The sequence below is a fragment of the Prorops nasuta genome, unplaced genomic scaffold, assembly GCF_024137725.1.
Source record: "Prorops nasuta isolate Cenicafe-Biocafe unplaced genomic scaffold, Cenicafe_Pnas_1.2 PNAS00004, whole genome shotgun sequence".
Classification (NCBI taxonomy): Eukaryota; Metazoa; Arthropoda; class Insecta; order Hymenoptera; family Bethylidae; genus Prorops; species Prorops nasuta.
The window spans coordinates 4,193,731-4,213,806 of NW_027116801.1; the positions used below are offsets into that span (position 1 = coordinate 4,193,731).

Genomic DNA, 20,076 nt, shown 5'->3' on the forward strand with positions numbered 1-20,076 from the left:
AGGGTCGGTGAGAAAGTCTCTCTGCACCATTGACCAGAGTTTTTGTACGAAACTCAATTTTCGCAATAAAGGAGCCAAATTATTGTTCCACGCAGGAATCAGTGAGGCAGATTCTATGATAAAATTTGAAGACGCCGGAGAGTGAGGGAGAAAGGGAACGGATGATGATAAAAGCTAACCTGTGGAAGAACTTTCAATTTGCAGGGGAAGACGGCAATGTGCTTGTGCTCGTCCCGCTTGCGTTGTTTCAATTCTTCCCTGTAGGCTGTGAATTTGTCGAACAGATGGTAAATGATGTCCGCCTGGAAGATCTTGACGCCCAATGAATCAGCCAATTCTTGAGCGTCCCTCTCGATCTTCACGTCGAAGGCCAGGATCGTGGCGTACCTTAAACCAATTCATTCAATTATTGATCGATCAAGCATATGTATCGTTATTATAGAAATTCATTAAAAAACGATTCCACGCGATTGCCGGATAATTCATTCGAACGGGGAACGATGCCACTCGTAATATAAGAAGGATGACGGAATATTTAATTTGATTATGCAGAATTTTATAGACCAAAGTAGGTGGCTGAGCAATAAAGCTTATTCGCCATTATCATTCAATGGGTTTTACTGACATTCCGGTATAAATACCAAAGCGTATACCGAACCACACCTACAATTCGTGTCCTAAATAACGCTCTAACTCAGCTTTTGCACAGCTATTGCTACGATCCTCACGTTTCACATGTACATAAACCAATCTATATCTGCATTATTAATTTAAGAAGGACAGTAGTACGTACTGGCTATCGTGCTCCAACATGATGGAGGCTCTCATGACGTCCTTCTTGACAACGGGACCAATCCGGATTCCAGCGTACTGCAACAGAGAAAGCCAATCTTTCTTAGTGGAAGAAACGGAAACGATAAAGCGCGCGAGTAAGAAAGGGGGAAGCGCGTGTAGTGTGTTGGTGCACGTGTGTGAGAGGGGGAGGAGGATGGAATGGCTGCGTAAGGTGGCCCTTAAGGTCGAAGGTCGGTCGTCGTCGCGAACGTTTCCTCGACTCCTTTTCAGCCACACACACACACACACACACACACACACACGCACAACTGGTCCTGCAACTACCAACCCTCCCCCCCCCCTCTCCTTCTCCCGCATAAAATCGTCCATTTCCAAAAGATTTTTTCCTCTCCAACATATCTACATCCATCCCGCTCCGTAGACATTCGTTATATCAATCGAGTCACAAAGACTCACGAATTCTCGAGAGGCGAGGAATTCGTGGAATTCGCGATACCGACCGGTATCACTCGAATTCGCGGAATTCACCCGTGTCCCTGTGGAATTCCTCTCGAGTCCTCCGTGTATAATCCTCCAGGCGAAAATTTACAAGTTTTCGGGCGATCCTAGGATCCATCTGACGATCTTCATCGGGACCAATGGTTGATCCCGTTTCCAGGATGATCCACGGCGCGCTTCCTCAGGGGGTTTCGCGTTAACAACCCTCTGGAGCGCGGTGGGACATGATTAATGACGGTTTGCTCGACCCCATCCCTGCACTGTTAACGCCGGTTCGCGTTGCTCGGCTTGTTTGTAGGTGCGCGCCCGTTTATTTCTACGTGTCGCGCCCGCGTCTCGTCGCAATCCGAATCCGGACGGCATGCGTCACAAGTTATTTCTGCCCGGTCCCTATATAAGCGCGCACCCCGTTTACGCGTCACCAGCCCAAACACCAACTGGAGGAGAGACCAAACTGATCTGCCCAGACTCTGATAAGAAAATCCCCAGACTGTTCTCCACACTTTTCCCTTAATCACATATGAATAGAGACAAAACCTCCCAAACCTCTCCTTTCTCTTCAAGGTCTCTCTGCGAAATTCCCAAAGTTACGCTCTAAGAAAACGCTAAACGCAGGGAGAATTTAGTCCTTCGTGGAAGATCGAGGCCCTCGCAACGATTTCCGTTCAAGATGGCGGCGCATCCGCCCTGAAATATTGACCGAGCTTTATTATGCCGTAAATTATATTTAAAAGCACTCCACTATCTGGTGCGAACTAATGAAATCCTCGACGGTTCTCACGCCGCTTATTTTAGCGCTCTGAAAATATTATCGGCCACGAAAATAATCCACTCACTGGCCAATCATGAATTCTAAATAACGTCCGCGCTCGATCCAGCGTCGAGACGCGTAAATCTATGCACATCGCTGCAGGTTTAATATATATATATAGTAACGGTATTCGGCCTAGAAATTCATTTTCTGCCCGACGGGCCGATACTTCGACTGCTTCGATGCAGCAAAAAGGGGTTAAGGACGCTTTGCTGAATTTGTCGAATATTGTTCTTGGCTGCTCGTTATATAATGACGAATGACAATTGCAGTGATCGTCGCGTTCCGGAGGTCCGATGTAGGGTGGATCCACGCATAGGGACGCGATGCTGAAGACTCGCTTTGCGTTTGTACCGTAATGCTGAGAATATTCATATTCGTCTGGTATTGTATCGCGTCGATATATAAGAATAAAACTGAGAATTTTTACGCGTCGCTAAGTGTAAATCCAGCTATATGGTGTACCATAGCCCGGCAGTTGCTTGCTTCGGGAGTCTCCTGCTGTAACGATAATTGCGCGCAGGTACTGGCCATGTAATGGGAGCTGTATTTACGAGCTAATTTTCAAGCTGGTATAACCAGAGAGTCGATAGCCGGCCACTGAAAGCGGAGAGAGAGAGAAAGAGAGAGAGAAAGAGAGAGAGAGAGAGAGAGAGGGAGAGGGAGAGGGAGAGGAGAGCCCCTACCTCGGGGGCAGGAGTGGAACGGAGAGGGGCAAGAGAGGCAGGGCAGAAGAGAACAGGTCAGCCGAGAGAGTCAAGATCAACGGAAGATGATACCTCCAGGACTAAACGAGATAAGCTGCGCGTTTTAGGACTTCCGCTGCAAAACATTCCGCAGTCCAGATGGCTCTCGCCTTATTCCAATTTTACCGACAATTCTTTGTCATTCCCGTAGCAACTAGTGCACTGTAACGAATTCTGTCAGGTTCATCCACCTCGATCCACACCTTCCTAAAATTTTAACGATCCCTGCGATGGATCGCTCGATAAATGATTCGCGAGGTGGACGAGGTGGACGCTACGCTGGGCGCCATCTTGAATCAAGATGGCGCTCGAGTCCATTGTGCAAAGTCGGAAATTTAATTCCAAACGGAACGGGAAGGATTTCCTTTTTTCCGCTTCCGGTTTTCGGTAGCTTGGCGTAAATGCTAAGCGTAATAAATAGGTGTTTCGTTCTTGAAGAAAAGCAGCAGCGTTGCGACGTCGTCGAGGGGAGAGGAGCGGCTAAAGAGGATTTGTGCCCCGCGAGTTGGGTTAAAATGCCGGAAGCGGCCCCCCGGAAGCCCCTACCCACTCTCTCTCTCTCTCCTTTTCCTTTCAGTTTCCTCCCGTTTGAGGCAACGATTCTTTCCACCGAAACATCTGCCGCTTATCTTTCTCTCTCTCTCTTTTACTCTCATCTTTTTTGTCTCCCCTTCGTCTGCTCGTTTTTATCTTCATCCTTCTCTCTCTCTCTCTCTCGGCATTAGTCCTCGAACGTACACTGTGTACTCAGTCCCCTTGGGATCAAGAATCAAATGCAATTAAGCCAGCTTGGACTTTCGAGAAAAAGACCAAACATCATATTTCTTCTCTCTTTAGTGACTATAATCTGAGATAAAGCATTCTATCAAAATCAAATCATAGAGATAAATCATTACACCTGCAAAGGCTGTCGTATGAATAACGGTCAAACCGGAAACCATTGATAAAACCGTGCTGAGAAAACGAGTTCTGTAGCATTGAACGAACCAGCTATTTCTTTTATAGTACTGTTTCAACAAAAATTTTAATTTTCTCTTATAATTTCCAGTTTGACGATTATTCAAATGATAATTTGAATGATTATTTGCGATAGTATTGTATATTATGAATTGGAGAGAGAATAGTATTGCTCAAAGAGAGAAAGAGAGAAAATCGATAAGTTGTAGACTGGTTGGTGATAAAGGAAGCGAGTAAGCAGAAGGCAAGCAGGCAAGCAGGCAGGCAGGCAGGCACAGTGCAAGCTGCATCGGGCTGCTACACAGACAGCCGGCAGAGCGTGCACTTGCGTATCCGCATATCCCGCATCCGCTCCCATGTCTCCATCCATGCCTGCCTGCCTGCCTGCCTGCTTGCTAGCTGCCTTCGCGGCAAGACTACATTCGCTAAAAACAATGCAAGGAAACGAGCCATCTTTTCCTCCCTCTCCTCTCTCCGTTCCTGCACAGCCAAAGAATCCAGTCAATCTACTAAAATTAATCTTTTCCTTTCTTCGAGATTTTCATGAATTTCCTGCTTGATTAATAAATTCCCACCCCTCTTTTCCTACAAAATACCCCCTTTCCCCTTGCAACACACATTCACAGAATTGTCCCTCTCTCCCCCTCGCTCTTTCCTTCTCTCTTTTGGGAGAAACCAGACCGTGCAAAATGGAAAATTTTATCGTGATTTGTTTTTTAAGGCTTTCCTTGGCTTTGAGCAAGGCAAGCAAACGATAAACCTTTCACGTTCACGCAGGCGTGCACGCCGGAATGGATAAGTAGCAAATCCACAGTGCAATGCACACTGTGCATTAACATTAGCTCATACCCAATAATTTCTTAACTTCCTTGTGTTACACAAATCAGTATACGTGACACGTGATGCTCAGACATTGTTAGGAAATAATCCACGATTTTTTTGTTCAAAGTAAACTACGTTATAGCTATCATAGCAGAATGTGATACAATGAGATATGACAAATTCCCACTTGGCGCAAGATTTATGAGAATACAACGATCGTCGGTCCAGATAATCAGGCGTCTTCGTTTATCGTATACATATATATATATATATATATATACATATATGATCAGACTAAACCAGCTTGGCCATTGAGTGGGTACAGCTCAGACTTTGTTATTATCATTATCACAAATGTTGGAGTGACAGGTTCCTTTCATCGAAACACCGACTCGTTTCCATTGAGTTCCTTCATGATTTTCATTGGAAGATGCACGATCATCATCATCGCCATCATCATCGAGTCTCACTTGCGTAATCGAATGACAGCACGTTGATCGACGAACAATGGTGTCGTTGAATTAACAATTCTTACAGAGTTTCTTCCTGTCCTCGTCCTGTTTAAACGAACAGGATCGGAATAAGTAGCCGGACTTGCCATCCTTCTTGGAACAGATAGTGGCACGCGTCACGACTTATAATTACTGGATTACGATACTTTTGCGAGATGCACACACTCGACATTTTTCCTCCAGTTTTCATCAATCTCCTCCCCCATCTTCGTCCTCTTCCTTGATTGTCATTGAAATGAGTCCTGTGCACACTCCAGCTCCTTTTTCCGAATTTCAACACGACTCTTCCAAATCCACATCCTCTTCTTCAAAGTAACCCAATTCCCATCAGTTACATGATTACACGGAGCATTGATAAATTTTCGCATGAATTTTCTACATAATCATAGTTTTTCTCAAGAACAAAAGGGGTGTGTCGAGTGAAACATCGAAGAGGCGTAAGTTTCGTGGCTGGCTAGGCCATCGAAGCTTCTCTCCGTGTCCGTTCGTCCACCCACGGTGCTCTTGCTTCAAGTGTGGGCCGTTTCCTGTACGGCGGTCACGTATTTCAGCCCAACGCATACTATCACGTCCCTCTTGCCAATCTCTGCCTCCTTAGTAAGCTCTGAGAAACTCCTCGCATGACCAAATTTTACCTCAAAACTCTCCATTCTCTTTGCAAACGTCAACAAAAAATATGAGGGAAGCGTTCGTAGAGTTAACTAAAATTTGAAAACTATAAATCAGTCAACTCAGAATATTATGATATTACAGTACATTATTCAGATTTTTGTTCGTTTTTTTTTTTTATATAAATGTATTGAAAGGATATTAATTGAATAAAGAAACAAGCACGCCTGTGTATAAATGTGTGCAAAGTCCCCGCCCTTTAACCGAAGCTCGTGTGGATGTCGCAGAGCCAGCTCAGTTGGCATGTGCGTAAGTATGTGATATGTGCTTGTGTGTGACGTTACGAGGCCACGTGACCCACGGAAACGGTGGGGAGCTCATTCATAACCCGAGCAAGGACGAACTTAAGGCCGTTTCGGGCGAATAGGCTTCTTCGACACTCCTCAATTCTTCAAATTGTATTTTTCAATTAAGTCCTATTCATTTACAATTCTCCCTGTTATCGATCAACCGCTCCTTTACATTACTTTGATTAAATCATCGCACATATTTAACACCAATTCTTGATATTCGTGCTAATTTGTAATCTTGCTACTGTTTATATATTTTTTCGTCTAATAAATTATGCTTGATTTGGATTGAAGAAATGTTTTTTTTTGGGAGAATCGCTGTTTTATTGCGAGGGAAAGAAACCAGCGAAAAAGAGGTACGAGAAGAAAAATATTTGTTGGAGCGTTGCAGTTAGGTAGATAGGCCATAGGCACAAATCGAGACGTGCCCTCGGATGAAGAGAGCGGCTGATAGCCCGATGGATCACAACTACAAGCATCGTACTTGACCAATGAGCCGTATCCTGCTAAACTGTTAAGAAGGAAGTGGTTCGTTGCTGTTTTCTCTCTCCCTCTCTCTTTCCCATTTGCGTGCACTTTTACTCTCACACTGATCGCTGTCAAGCTTTCATTACACTTATTTTATCCCTTTACGCCACCCCAGCTTTGACCAAACGTCCCCAAGACTCTGTTAAACATTTTGCTACACCCCAAATTACTCACATAATTATCTCATTTCTTCAACAGTCTCTAAATAGCCATGAAATAAATGTATTAAGTCGCAACAGCAGTTACATTAATGGTTATATTTAAATTTCGACAAATAACATTAGCACTTACTGGTATTTTGCTATTTTTCAGGAAATCTAAAAGGGCCTCTAATGCACCCAAAGTCGAAGCTTGCACGTATACACCTCGCTCTGCCAGTCTGATATTTCCTAGAGCACTGCTAAGCTCCTTAGCAATTTCTTCTCTAAGGATATCTACTTCATCCGGTTTTTGAGCTACTTGTAAATTCAACCCTATAAGTAAAAATAATATATATATATATATATATATATGACGTTACATTTATTTGTAAGATTAAAGTACGTTATTACTTTTTCCATTTACATGTTTTTTTTTATTTACCTGCAATAGCTTTCTCCAAATCCTTAGCAGCGATTTTTACTCCTTGCGCTGCTTTAACTTCGCGATGTTCAATATAAGCATTCTGTAAATCATAATAATAATATGTAATTCGTTTACTTGCAGTTTTAAGATGACTGCTTACGTTACAGAGTTTGATTTACCTTCACTCTTAATTCTTTGAGTGGCTGTGGCATGAGGAGCGAACGAATTTGGGTCACAATTGGCCCATCAGTACCAGCCACTATCATCGTATCACCTTCCCTTAGCATTCCATTGACTAGAATGCAATCTATAGTAGTACCGAGCCCTGGCAATGCTTTCACCTCTAGCACTGTTGCTTGGAGCTCTTCGCTATACATAAGTCTTTTGGCTAGCGGTCCTTGGCAAGCATTGACTATCAATGCTAACAAATTTCCCATGCCTTCGCCTATCGTAAAATAATGTATATATAATATGTTGTACAATTAAAAGGATAAAATATTTGTCTAACCTGTAATGGCACTAGTTGGGACCAAAGATACATAACTCCTTGGATCTGGATTCTCATAATATAATGCTGCATTTAAACCCTGCTCAGCAAATTGTACTATGACATCTTTTGATCTCTTATCAAATTCACGCTGAGTATTTACTGCTTGGCCCTTAATAATGTCCTGAACATCTTTTCGATTCATTGTTTGCCAGTCGTACAATCTACATACAAAATTTAAATGATTATGCTTGTTTAAAACAGGGAGCAACTAATTTTTCTGTTCAAAGTTTGTAGTCTTACCTATCAATTTTGTTGAGAGCTACTACAAATGGGCATTTTTTTTGTTTCAATAAATTTATACTCTCGATGGTTTGTGGCTCCAAGCCGTGCATAATATCCACTACCAAGATTGCAATATCACAGAGAGAGGAGCCTCTATTCCTGAGATTGCTAAAGGACTCGTGGCCAGGAGTGTCAATAATCAGAAGACCAGGTATCTTAAACTTCTTATCAGCAAACTAAAAAATGAAACAGAATTATTAAACAAATTTTTGTGCATATTTTGATTTTAGTTGAAACTGGTATTAACTTAAGACTGATAGGTAAATTATAGCTCACCCCTTTAACATGTTTAGTGGATTCTTGAATAGCATCAATCGGTACATTCGTTGCTCCGATTTGCTGGGTGATTCCACCAGCTTCACCATCTTGTACATTAGTCCTTCTCAACTTATCAAGAATCTTAGTTTTTCCAGTATCTACATGACCTAAAACACAAACTACCGCAGCACGAAGATTATCCAAAGATTTCTTTTTTTCAGCTTCAATTCTTCGATTCTGTATTCTTTCCTGTGCCCGCTCTTTCTTTCTCACGCCATCTGAAACTTTATCTTCCACTCCACTGTCATCTTCATTATCATTCTCAGATTCTGACTCGCTCCCACTTTCACTTTCAGATTCACTCGTCGAAGATTCTTTCTTTGACAAATCCTCTTTGGCTTCCTTTTCAGACTCGTCGGGCGCAATTATTGCTTGATTTGACTTTTCTGTACTTGTTACAGCATCATCAGATTTATCTAAAAATTTGTAACGATGTAATCCTAAATATTTCACATATACGTTACAAATATATTTTTTGTCTTACCTTCTTCTTGTTCATCCCCACTACTTTCAGCATCCCATGAATCTTTAATTTCTTCTCCCTTTTTATCCTCACCATCTTTTGTCTGTTGATCTATGATTTCTAATTCGACTCTATTCTCATCAGTATCAGCATTTTCAGTTTTTTTGTCATCCTTACTGTCAGTGCTAGTTTGCTGTTTCAGTTTGTTGGGTTTTATACGAGTTCCTATAAAGTATTTCAAAAATGTAAAAATATAAATTATGTGGGTAAACAATTTTTCTACAGTATGTGTGTTACATAGTAAATTAAGATTACCTGGTCTTGGCTTTTTTTCTCCAACGTCAGGTAAATCTAAGCCTTGAGCTTTGAGAGCTTCGATCATTGCTTGTGCTCGAGCCCTATCTTGCTTTTGCTTTGTAGTAAGCAATTTTCCCTCTGCTTTTAATCTTTCTTTCCTCTGTTTTTCTTTTAACTTTTTCCTTTCCTTACGTTCTTGCTCAAGTTGAAGCTGTTCTAGTCTTGCTTTTTCTCTTAACTCTTCTTGGCGTATTCTCTCTTCTTCCTCACGCTTTAGTCTTTCTTCTTCCTCTTTTATTTTTTTTAGGGTCTCCTGCATAGCTGCAATCGCTTTTTTCCCTGGACCTTTACCTGCTGGATAATTAAAAGATTATTTTTAACAAAAAATGCTAAAAAAATATTAATCGATATCTAAAAAACTTGAATATTTATACCTTTGTCTTTTTCCTTAGCATCTTCCTTTGCACCTTTTTTCTTTTTCTTCTTACTATCTTCTAAATCTCCCTCTTGCTCTACTACAGTAGATTGTGATTTTTGTTCTTCTTTTACCTTTCCCTTTTTATCTTCTAATTTCACCTCTGTTATATTATTTGTTATTTCATCGACATCTGCTTTCTTGGCCACTTCCTGTAAAAATAATTTCAATTAATTAATATTTTATAGATTTCTTCATCAAATTGAAGTATATTAATACTTACTGCTTTCTTCTGTGCAAGTTTTTTTTGTTTCTCCCTCTCTTTTTTCTCCCTTTTCTTTTGTGCTGCAGTCTTTACTGTACCACCATCCATATCTTCATCCAATTCATCCTCTATCAAGTTATTTATCTTACTTTTCTCTTTCTTCTGATCTCTTTTCTTTTTCCTAGTGTCTTCTTCATCACCAATTTCATTTTCTACCGTTTCCTCAGATTTATTTTGCTCATCTGTTTGCTTTTGCTTTCCCTTCTTCTTAGAGACTTCTATTTCTAACTCCTCATTATCTAAGGTCTCTGTTTTATTTTTCTCATTTTTATTTTTATTCTTTTTCTTCTTTTTACCTTTATCTTCCTCCTCCTCATCTGGTTTCTGAGAACCCTCATCTTTAAGACTTGGTTCCTTTGCTTCCTTCTTCTGTCCTGAATATTCTAGCTCTAATTCTGCCAGCACCTTTTCAATATCATCGTCACTATCATTGCGCTTTCTTCTGGCTTTACAAAAATGATCTCAATTATTATAAGAAATTATTATACTTTTTAAAAATAAAGGTTTAAAAAGTACTCAAATTGTTTGAAAGCATGCACATTCGCTAGTCATTATGTAAAGTAAAATATAAACAAGGTTTATAGCAATTGTGCCAAAACAAGATGAATTAAATTTTTAAACAAAATAAATAAAAGTTAATAATGCGGATTTTAAAGTTTATAGTTTATTTGCATTAAGCAGCAGATGCCAAAAGTGTAATTGAGGTTAGGATAAAAGCAGACGACGTTTGTTACAATCAAGTGAAATGTTAAACTTGGTCATTTGGTACAAGTAGACATATGGATAAAGAAATGTAGCTTATAAGAATACAATGTTTTGTTAAATGTTTAGGGTATCCTATTTACCTTTTTTGCCCTTTTTCGGTTGAGGTTCCTGCATCCTGCTAGAGCTAAACACTAATACCAGAATTTACACACACACATAAACATCCAATTCTGGGATTAAGAGGGCTTCTCGAGCCAACTTTGAACTATTCTGAGGAATAACAGATATGCTAGGTATATATACTGAATACTATTTTGTAGACTGTTTGTAAAATAACTAAATATAGATTCTTCTTAATTGCATTTATTTTGTATTCCTCTTCTAATTTCAAATTTGTCCTATTTCTGATTTGTGATCTGTACTGCATGTGATGCTGCCTCCTAACCAGCGTGGTTCCTGCCGTTCCTGGTGCGGGTGCGTGCGTGGTTATATAAAAATGTAATAGTATAGTATGTGTATTATATGCATGTGTAGATGTTAGTGGAGACTGGGGAGCTCGTGCCAAGTCTGCATTCATATTGTCAGATGTATAAACCAATGTCTACTTTCTTTGCAGCACTGCTCCATTAGTGCATACTAGTTTAATAAATTCGCATGAGAGAAAACATTTAAAACATATTTCCTTTTTTTTCATAATTTATACCAGTCACGCAGTGCAGCTAAAAAATATACCTGTGTATATGTAGTGCCTACAGTCGGCAACTCGGCAATCGGCATTCGACAACCCAACCGGCATGCCCAAACTGCCCCAAACTCAACACGGAATAAGCATAACACATACATTGAATATACACGCTACACGCGCGGCTGGAGGACCTAAAGCGACTGGCTTAGATTTTGACGATTTTGGTAATACAGTTCACGTAGTTAGTGTCGCAGTTTACCACATTCTACTTTAAAATTTACTTGAGAATCACAATTAACTCAAACTAAACATTTAAATTTAACACAATCCTAACAATTCATTAAAATAGCATCAATTTTTGGAATATCATATATTAAAGGTTATATTCGTTCCAAGAAAAGAAGAAGAAGAAAGTTTAAATGTTTTACTTTTTATTTTATTATTGTTTATATCTACATTGTTTGGTATTGAGAATTGGGACCTTGCAAACCTACACGGTAGCTAGTCAGGTGAAAGAAATGAAAGAATATGTAGCTGACACATAACAAAGTAGTCCGACAAAAGTGACAAAATTGAGCGATAGCAGCGCTGATATTATGTATATGTGTACATACACATCACTACACATTCATAACCTAATGTTTCTGTGTAGGTGTGCAAATAGCGTATAAGAATTTGAAAGCTTACAATTCAAAAATTAACAACACAGAATCTACAACAAATATTATGTTATTTTATCTAAATTTGTACTCTTTTCCGCAACAATACTTATTATAACACTTCAAATACTTCAATATTACTCAATAATTATCATTAGGATGGTGAGAGAGGTGAGTGATCATTAATGATGTATTGTATTTTTAGAATAAGTTATTACAGAAGGAAAAGAATGTTTTTCATCATTCAAAATCTGCACTCCTTCACATTTACATGACTTTATGAAATTGATTTGATAACTGATTGCAAAATGAAATTATATAAATTATAATTGTTATTTAATAATATATTTCTTTATTGCTATTTTAGTTTAGTTTGTTTCACCAAAAAATGTTCATCCTAGATACTTAATTTTCAAATTTAACTTGTACCTTTTTGTTCAAAAAAAAAATGAAGATATTTGTTAATAATGACCATTTTTATTTTCAACTTTCAGACACTTTTCAGACCAAATTGCTGTGGTCTCATGTCAGTTGTAAATGAGATTTGTGGAGAAATTTTAATTAATAGTCCTGATTTTTTTACAAAACAGATAACCCCAGAAGCTATTCGTTATTATGCTACTGGACTATTATGGCTTAGAATAATAGAACTTAAAGTGCATTTACAAATGCCAATAACCTTTGAGGAAAAGGAACTTAGATCCAAATTAGATTCTATAGAGTTCATTGTACCTGAATCAATATATAATTATTTGAATAATTTAGGTAAGATTCAAACGAAAGGTGGTGATTGGTTATATCCAGATTTCCCAGTTTTACCAACATATGTGATTGAGGGACAAGGTGGCTATTTCGGACCCTTAATAGAATCACCAGGTGCTAAAAAAGGCCAAATATTATCAGATCAGGAAAATGTTAAAGATCTGTATAATACTGTTAACTTGTATACTGAATACCCATGCCTAGGTGTCTGTGCAGAAGCAATTCGGCAAGCCGTTTCTAATGCTGAAGCTGGCCCTTATCAGTCATTGCTTGTTCCTGCTGAGCTTGGAACTGCAACACGAAATCTCCAAGGATATGAAATTTTATTGTACAGAAAAATGGAAGCAAAAAATTTCTATCTATATTTGGGAATTGCAAATGACTATTTTCCAGAGGATATACCTAAAACTGGATATTATCATTCCTTAATGATAAACATTTCTCATTATATTCAGACGCTCAAATGTGTCAAAACCTTAAAGATTACGAAGGAAGATACTTTTATGAATAGTTCTGGCTCAAAGGCACAAATAGTATTTACAATACCTGTAGACATTAACCAAAGTCCAAGATCATATATGGATCGTGTTGTAACGCCAGTATCAATGGAGAACTATAGTGAAAATAATAATTCAATCTATAAAACTGCTAAAATTTATGGGTTTCAATTATTGAAGGAACCGAATCTCCAGGATCATACGAATTGGCTTCCGGTAAAATTTTATAGGCATGTGAGTATTCCACAAGATTGGATTGAACGACGCAATGAAATGAGAAACTTACCGAAAAAATTCCACGAGAACATCTTCATATGTTACAGTATAGATAGAGAGGTAAATTATGATGTGATATTGCTTATTTTGAAACATATATTCTAAATAAATTCTTTAATATTCGCTCGTTTCGACACCGGTTTATGGTCATTGCATGTAGAAACGTACGAATTTCAGAATATAGCAATGGTATTTTTGCAAGTAAAATGTGTTAAATAGTAGAAAACACAAGACTTTCATCGCTACAAACAGTCAAATCTTTTTTGGTTGCGGGAATACAAGATTTCAAAGTCAGTTTTTTTTCATTTTAACCCACAACTAACATAACTTGTAAATCTTGAACATTCATATCTCCGAAACTAATAAAAATACAAAGGCCAACGATTATAATAAAACTGTTCTACTCCAAAGATTGTCCATTTTGACATGGAATAACTCACACATAAACGAGCATAACTAATAAGAATAAAATATTATTAAACCTAGTTATCTACTCTCTGAAAGCTCATAAAAATTTAATTGTGCGGAAAGACATTTTTGTTTAACACTACTCCGAATTTCATATAAATTTAATTTTTAAATCTAATATATGAAGAACTCTTTTAAGGTGAAATTGTGTTTTATCAATATATGTGATATTTCGTCATGTAACGAGCCGCCAAATTTTCGGGCTTCTCCGTCGCTCTTGTTTCTAAGTTGTTGAAAGGGTGATGGCTGGGTGATCTTCACTATTTGGATCGCTTACTCAATCACTTATCCTTAACGTCCGTTTCCGCTATTGCAAACGCTTAGGCTTCTCATTCTGTCTTGCAAGGCAATATAGTTATGTAGGCTAGGGGTAAGAGTATGGGGCCTGACCGCCTGCATCTTCTATACACACACACACTGAGAAAAACTGTACACAACTTTTCGACCTGTTAACAATTGTTCTTCCTCATATTAATGAACAAATTTTATTGGTATTATGAATAACTGTTGATAGATTGAAAAATTATGTAAAATTATTCTCAGTGCACATATATACATACAATGAAGTTGGTAATGTGACGAGTTTATCCGTGCCAAATGTTCACATTTTAGAAGGGAGGGACTGATAGTACGGGTAAAACGGGCCTAGAAGCACTATTTCCCTGGTATAACGTGGATACTTGTTTACCGCATTACAAAGTGCATTATTGCATTGTAATAAGTTCATCGTGACGGTGTTAGCTCCAAAGCCTACTTTTAAAAAAACATTACAATATTGAAATTTTTATAATAAAGTTCAATTACTAGGGCCTAACAATTTTTGTACACCAATGACTATGCAGAATGTATAGGACTCACCGTTAAGGGGATTCCCTGTGTCGATATTACAGATCTCAAAGCAATGGTTAATGATATGACATTGTTTTATATATATTATGACAATGATAAGTAAATTGAAAGAATAAGCGTTTTAAAGACAAGTAGAGGTTTGTTTTGAATCCAATAAGTCTAAACAGAATGAAATTGAATGAGAAATAACACCATACTGTTGTTCCGCATTTTTAAACAAATAAATAATTATTTAGAAAACATAAGGCAGCTATATGATAATTATTTATCACCCGATTATATATATATTTTTCAGATATTTTTTATTATTAAAGAATTTCTCTTAATCTTAAAAATTATCGAGTCTTCAATTTATTCATCGTTTTTATAATGCATAAAAAGGGAATTATGATAGATTCTTTGAAAAATTTGAAGTCCTTAATAAAATTGGATATTCCTGACCTCACGAAAATACTATTATATGAAATTGGCGTTGGTCATTAAATAATGGTTTATTGTTGATTATAGCATTTTCGATCTGTAATGTTGGTATAAAGGATCCCGTTTTGGACTTACAAAGATATTCCAATTTTTGTTTTATTTTTTTTTAACGAATCAGTTTAGTTTTTAGATATTAGAAGCAGATTTCTATTAAATAGCACGTACATAATTTACATATGTTTAACATTATTATATCCGTTTTAAAATATTTAAATTGCAAGATAATCAAACCACAAACAAATTTCTATAATAATTGCGTATTGACGTTAAATAGCTCGTATAAAAATGATTTGCTTATTATTTATTACAATTGACAATTCTTCACGTCCGGAGATTTCAAACTATATCAAACCATATCATATCGAGCTTCATAATAAATGACAATTTTTTTAAAATGGATAATGTTTGTAAAATAACTGTTTCTTTTTTTAACTTACAGCCAAGATCGAAGATTACTTATTTCACGCCAAATTGCCGCAACTATATGTTGCTTGTAAATGAGGTTTATCATGTACTTAGAAACAGAGATTATAAGATTTTTGAAACAACTTTAAGTTCAGAAATGATTCGATACTATGCCACTGGCCTATTGTGGCATAGAATAATACAAATTAAAAAGAGTGAAGTTGGAGGGTTGACACCTGAAGAATTGGAACTTGAAACGATGTCTGCCAAAACTGAATTTTATGTACCCAAATTGATTTACAAATATTTGGAAAATTTAGGTAAGTTTCGAATGAAAGGAGGTCAGCCATTATGTCCAATTTTTCCTGATTTACCGACGTATGAAATCAATGGACATGGCGGTTATTTTGGACCTTTACTAGAAGAATCTGCTCCCATTAGTGCCCAAGAATCAAAAGATCAAAACCCAACTAAAAAATCATATAACATTGTAAACATGTATACTGAGTATCCATGTTTAGGTGTGTGCGCAGAGACGATTCGTAAAGCTGCTTCAAGTATTAAACCTGGCCCATATCAGTCGTCACTAGTTCCTCCTGAGATTGGAACTGCAACACGAAATCTCCAAGGATATGAAAATTTATGCTTCATAAATGATGAAATAAGGGATTTCTATCGTAAAAACAATATTACAAACGATGAATTTCAGGAAACCATATGCAAGACTGGATATAATCACCATCTAATGCAATACATTTCCAGTCGTATTCAAATGGCCACTATTTTACCAAATGTAAGAGTTATTATGCAAAAAACTTTTAGAAATACGTTTGGTTCAATGGCGCAAGTAGTAACTATACAGGCAATGCAGCCTGCATGTGCAAACCCAGAAAAACCAGTGGTACCACTATATAATGATTTCAGTGCCCGGGTGACCTCGATGGAGGATTATACAGAAAACAAAGATTTTATTACGACTGCTATACATTATGGTTTTCAATTATTTAAAGAGCCTATTGAAAATGACCATAGCAACTGGCTTCCTATAAACTTTATAAATCGTGAAAACATTCCCCAATTTTGGATTGAACACCGCAATCAAATGAGGGATCTACCAAAACAATATTATGAAGATATTTTTACATATAAGGTCATTTACAACTTGAAAGGGCAGATTTCTTTTCTTATACGTAATTATATAGAGGAGAGCCTATAAAGTTTCCTACGACAAAACTGATGCAAAATGTCGTAAAAATTAAATTATGTTAATTTTTAAATGGATTATATTGTTTTAATATGTATTTATATAAACGCCATCTGCTATAAATACTATTTTTTACGTATTAGATAACAAATATATCATAAGAATATCTATAATCAAGATGTTCCATTTTTTATTTATCTATTGTAAAATCTTCACAACTACTTATAATACGCAACGAAAACTGTTATTTCTGAATTTGAAATCTAGATTCTAAGGTCACAGACGTCACAGTGCATAGTATCATGCATGAGGAATGTAGTATAAGGAGATCCAACTCTGTGGTGTTAGAGCGTGCCAAAAACTGTTGTGGCTGCATTCTATCGCAATAAACTGTTCCAGTACTGCCTCTTTGTATTATCTGATTCCAACAACTCACATTTAATACCTTTAAATAAGCTATTGATAGCTCTTACATCGCAAGATAGACTCCGAGCGAACGATTCGTCATTCCAACAATAGATAATACAGCATTGATCATTTTTGTCTTTAACATCAAAATATCCTAATATATCCAGCACCAATCTAATTTCCTCATTAGTATGAAAATGTTCAAATTTCTAAAGTTGTAGAAGATAATTTAGAAGTTTTTTTTTCGACACTCAATGCACCCCTTCAACAAATCTAGTAAGTAATAAACCAGCACATGAGTTAGTAGGTGTGCCGTAAGCTTTTAAATTTCGCGGTTCGCGGTGTTGGATCAGTGATGGATTTAGAATGCTGATAGCTGATTGGTTATAACAATGCTAATATCCAATCAACAATCACCAGTCCAAATCCAACAAGTAATCCAATTCCAGCTTCCAGCATTTCCAGATCCAGCATCCAGCACCGTAACGTGTGACTGCTGCCGGCTTTGCTCAGATCTATAAAATTTTGTCTTTCTTTAACTAGAAATTCTAAGTTGACATTTAACCTATTTTACAATTTTAACGGTAACTGGTAAGTAGTTATGTACGATATTCTTGGTAGGGGTTATGCATTTTGTTTATTATTATTTATTGCATGTTAAACATTCTTGGTTTTCATTGTTGGTTATATAACCTATAAATAATGCTAAGTAATTGTTGATGTAAATTCATTATACTTGGTTTAAAGGAAATGTTGAGTCCATTGAATTAATATATTATTAATTTTTAGTCGCACTAGAGCCTTTGCAAGTTAAGAAGAACAAAGATTTTGAAATTGCCTATAAACATGTTTCGTGCATTAGCATCTATTTGTCCACAAATGAGACATGTGGTATGTAATGTTTAACATTTATTTATGTAATTACTGTAAGAAATGTAAGAAAATAGACATAGTAAACAAATTTGTTTATTTTTACAGGTCAAATCATCATCTGTAATAAATACTAAAAAACTCCTATTACCAATGAATTCTCATAGTTTTATGGTTTCTACAAGATTACTTGGAGAATATCCGGTAATCCAAAAACCAGTAGCAGATTTCTCAGGAATTGCTGTTGTGAATGGTGACTTTAAAGAAATTAAATTAAGTGACTACAAAGGAAAATATGTGGTAATATTTTTTTATCCTTTGGACTTGTAAGTAGTTATAAAATTATTACTGTCTGTTTCTTAGTCTTCTTCTTATTGACATTAGTTGTTGATTATATTTTTTTTTATAGTACATTTGTCTGTCCAACTGAGCTTATAGCGTTCAGTGAGAAGATTTCTGAATTTGAAAAACTAAACACCCAAGTTATTGGAGTTTCAACCGATTCACATTTTAGTCATTTAGCTTGGATGAATACACCAAGAAAGCAAGGAGGCCTTGGTGGAGATCTAGGTTATCCTCTTTTGAGCGATTTTAACAAAACAGTTTCTAAACAGTTCAATGTACTTTTGAACGACGGATATGCTCTACGGGGCTTATTTATCATTGATAATGAAGGAATATTAAGGCATTTTAGTGTTAATGATCTACCTGTAGGTAGAAGTGTCGAAGAAACTCTACGTCTTATAAAAGCTTTCCAGTTTGTAGCAAAGCATGGAGAAGTGTGTCCAGCAAATTGGCAGCCTGAATCTAAAACTATCAAGCCAAATCCAAAAGACAGTAAAGAATACTTTGGAACTGTTAATTAAATCCATAATATTAGGTTACAGTATATTAATCATGAGCTCTAGTAATGTTATATTTCAAGGATAATAAATTGATGAGGGCAGGCTGTAAATTATGAGATACTGATATATAATTATATCTTTTGTTGAGTTTAGTCAGTGGCTGGGGGTCTCTTGTAGCATAAAATGTACTGATATTTTTATTTTGTGATTCTTTGTATACAACTTAAGTAATTATGTACTATTAATATTTTTAGAATTGTTAATATAAAATATTTTATTCATACAGTGTAATATTTACTCCAGATGAAGTCTCAATGGTTCATAAATAGTACACAAGGTACTATTGCATAGAAATATAGATCATTTTAGTTTTCTAAGCTCGAGGAGATGTTTACGTTTGGCTGAATAGGATGTAGAGGGGTAGATAGATATTCGTATAAGAAAAATCTTTGAATAAAGATGTAGTGCGGTGAGAATAAATGAATTTCGTTTGCTAATGCAATACTACCCGTGTTTTATGAAAACAATGGGGTGTATTGCAGAAAAATCAACTAAAATTTGTGTGCTAGCTAATTTAATTCTTCTCGATGAAGTTTATAAGAAATTGGTTTGAATTATTAGAGAGCATGGTTTGTTGAACATATTTCACATGAATATTTGAAAAGTTTGTTAATTTATAACGCGTAGTACAATGTGATTGTCAAGGGTAACCAATAATACTCTTCAACAAAAGGTAAAATTGAACTGACATTATACAATTATAGTATGTGTATGGAGTAAAAAGTTTTATTGAAGGGAAGATTTTTGAAGGTCTGATAAATTTATGAAAGAAGAGGAAAGACGACGGGGTAGTAGTAAGGGTGGGTGAGAGCTTATTATACCGCGAAGAAGGTACAGAGGAGAATGACGCCAGTAACGCCCTGAAAGACGGAATAAAGTAACCAGAGATGAGAGTTCCGGAAGCAGTAACGGTGGGATGAGTCGAAGGGGAAAAACTGAAAAGCGACGCCAGAGATAAACGGCTCATCCTCTCTCTTACCCCTCTAAATCCAATCCTGGCTCGCGCGTACCAAAGTCTCTTAAGACTAATCATATTCGAGCTCCACTGCAGTATGGCTCTT

At 36.8% G+C, this 20,076-nt stretch overlaps 3 protein-coding genes across 8 annotated transcripts in view; 2 read left to right on the plus strand and 1 right to left on the minus strand.

Annotated features, from left to right (window-relative positions):
- The window catches only part of eIF5B (eukaryotic translation initiation factor 5B), a 29,328-nt gene extending 18,506 nt beyond the window's left edge, over positions 1-10,822 (minus strand). Inside the window, exons 1-13 of one of the 3 annotated variants that reach the window (XM_066726412.1) lie at positions 10,688-10,822; positions 9,801-10,288; positions 9,537-9,729; positions 9,121-9,453; positions 8,827-9,030; positions 8,301-8,758; positions 7,983-8,200; positions 7,701-7,903; positions 7,372-7,637; positions 7,211-7,292; positions 6,920-7,101; positions 794-870; positions 180-387 (exon numbers count right to left, since the gene is read on the minus strand). In XM_066726412.1, coding sequence (XP_066582509.1) covers positions 180-387; positions 794-870; positions 6,920-7,101; positions 7,211-7,292; positions 7,372-7,637; positions 7,701-7,903; positions 7,983-8,200; positions 8,301-8,758; positions 8,827-9,030; positions 9,121-9,453; positions 9,537-9,729; positions 9,801-10,288; positions 10,688-10,721 — 2,946 coding nt within the window. In that variant the 5' untranslated portion in view covers positions 10,722-10,822. Of the gene's footprint in view, positions 1-179; positions 388-793; positions 871-6,919; positions 7,102-7,210; positions 7,293-7,371; positions 7,638-7,700; positions 7,904-7,982; positions 8,201-8,300; positions 8,759-8,826; positions 9,031-9,120; positions 9,457-9,536; positions 9,732-9,790; positions 10,289-10,687 lie in introns of all 3 variants that reach the window. The other 2 variants (XM_066726411.1, XM_066726413.1) reach the window with 2 other exon arrangements.
- A 1,099-nt stretch (positions 10,823-11,921) lies between these two features.
- On the plus strand, positions 11,922-17,266 carry LOC136773057 (uncharacterized). Of its 4 annotated transcripts, none has more exons than XM_066726416.1 (4): positions 11,922-12,062; positions 12,386-13,486; positions 15,663-15,948; positions 16,150-17,266. In XM_066726416.1, the coding sequence occupies exons 1-4, from the start codon at positions 12,051-12,053 to the stop codon at positions 16,842-16,844; spliced, it is 2,094 nt and encodes a 697-aa protein (XP_066582513.1). In that variant the 5' UTR covers positions 11,922-12,050; the 3' UTR covers positions 16,845-17,266. The 4 variants fall into 4 exon arrangements, with proteins under 4 accessions (XP_066582513.1, XP_066582512.1, XP_066582514.1 ...); XM_066726415.1 differs by having other exon boundaries at positions 12,386-12,767; positions 12,858-13,486; positions 15,663-17,266; XM_066726417.1 differs by having other exon boundaries at positions 15,663-16,421; positions 16,553-16,784.
- Positions 17,267-17,697: 431 nt separating this feature from the next.
- LOC136772289 (peroxiredoxin-like) lies at positions 17,698-19,236 on the plus strand. The gene is made up of 4 exons (XM_066725168.1): positions 17,698-17,831; positions 18,030-18,131; positions 18,219-18,436; positions 18,520-19,236. Exons 2-4 carry the CDS (start codon positions 18,087-18,089, stop codon positions 18,974-18,976), a joined length of 720 nt encoding a protein of 239 aa, XP_066581265.1. The 5' UTR covers positions 17,698-17,831; positions 18,030-18,086; the 3' UTR covers positions 18,977-19,236.
- The last annotated feature ends 840 nt before the right edge of the window (positions 19,237-20,076 follow it).

What these genes read in the sequence shown, in the direction of transcription:
- LOC136773057 (XM_066726414.1), top strand. An exon ending in GTTACAGTATAGATAGAGAG is followed by an intron (nt 13,487 to 15,662) that starts GTAAATTATGAT and finishes TTTAACTTACAG; the next exon opens with CCAAGATCGAAGATTACTTA.
- LOC136772289 (XM_066725168.1), top strand. Translation starts at nt 18,087, where the DNA reads ATGTTTCGTGCATTAGCATCTATTTGTCCACAAATGAGACATGTG. An exon ending in GTCCACAAATGAGACATGTG is followed by an intron (nt 18,132 to 18,218) that starts GTATGTAATGTT and finishes TTATTTTTACAG; the next exon opens with GTCAAATCATCATCTGTAAT. An exon ending in TTTTTTTATCCTTTGGACTT is followed by an intron (nt 18,437 to 18,519) that starts GTAAGTAGTTAT and finishes TTTTTTTTATAG; the next exon opens with TACATTTGTCTGTCCAACTG.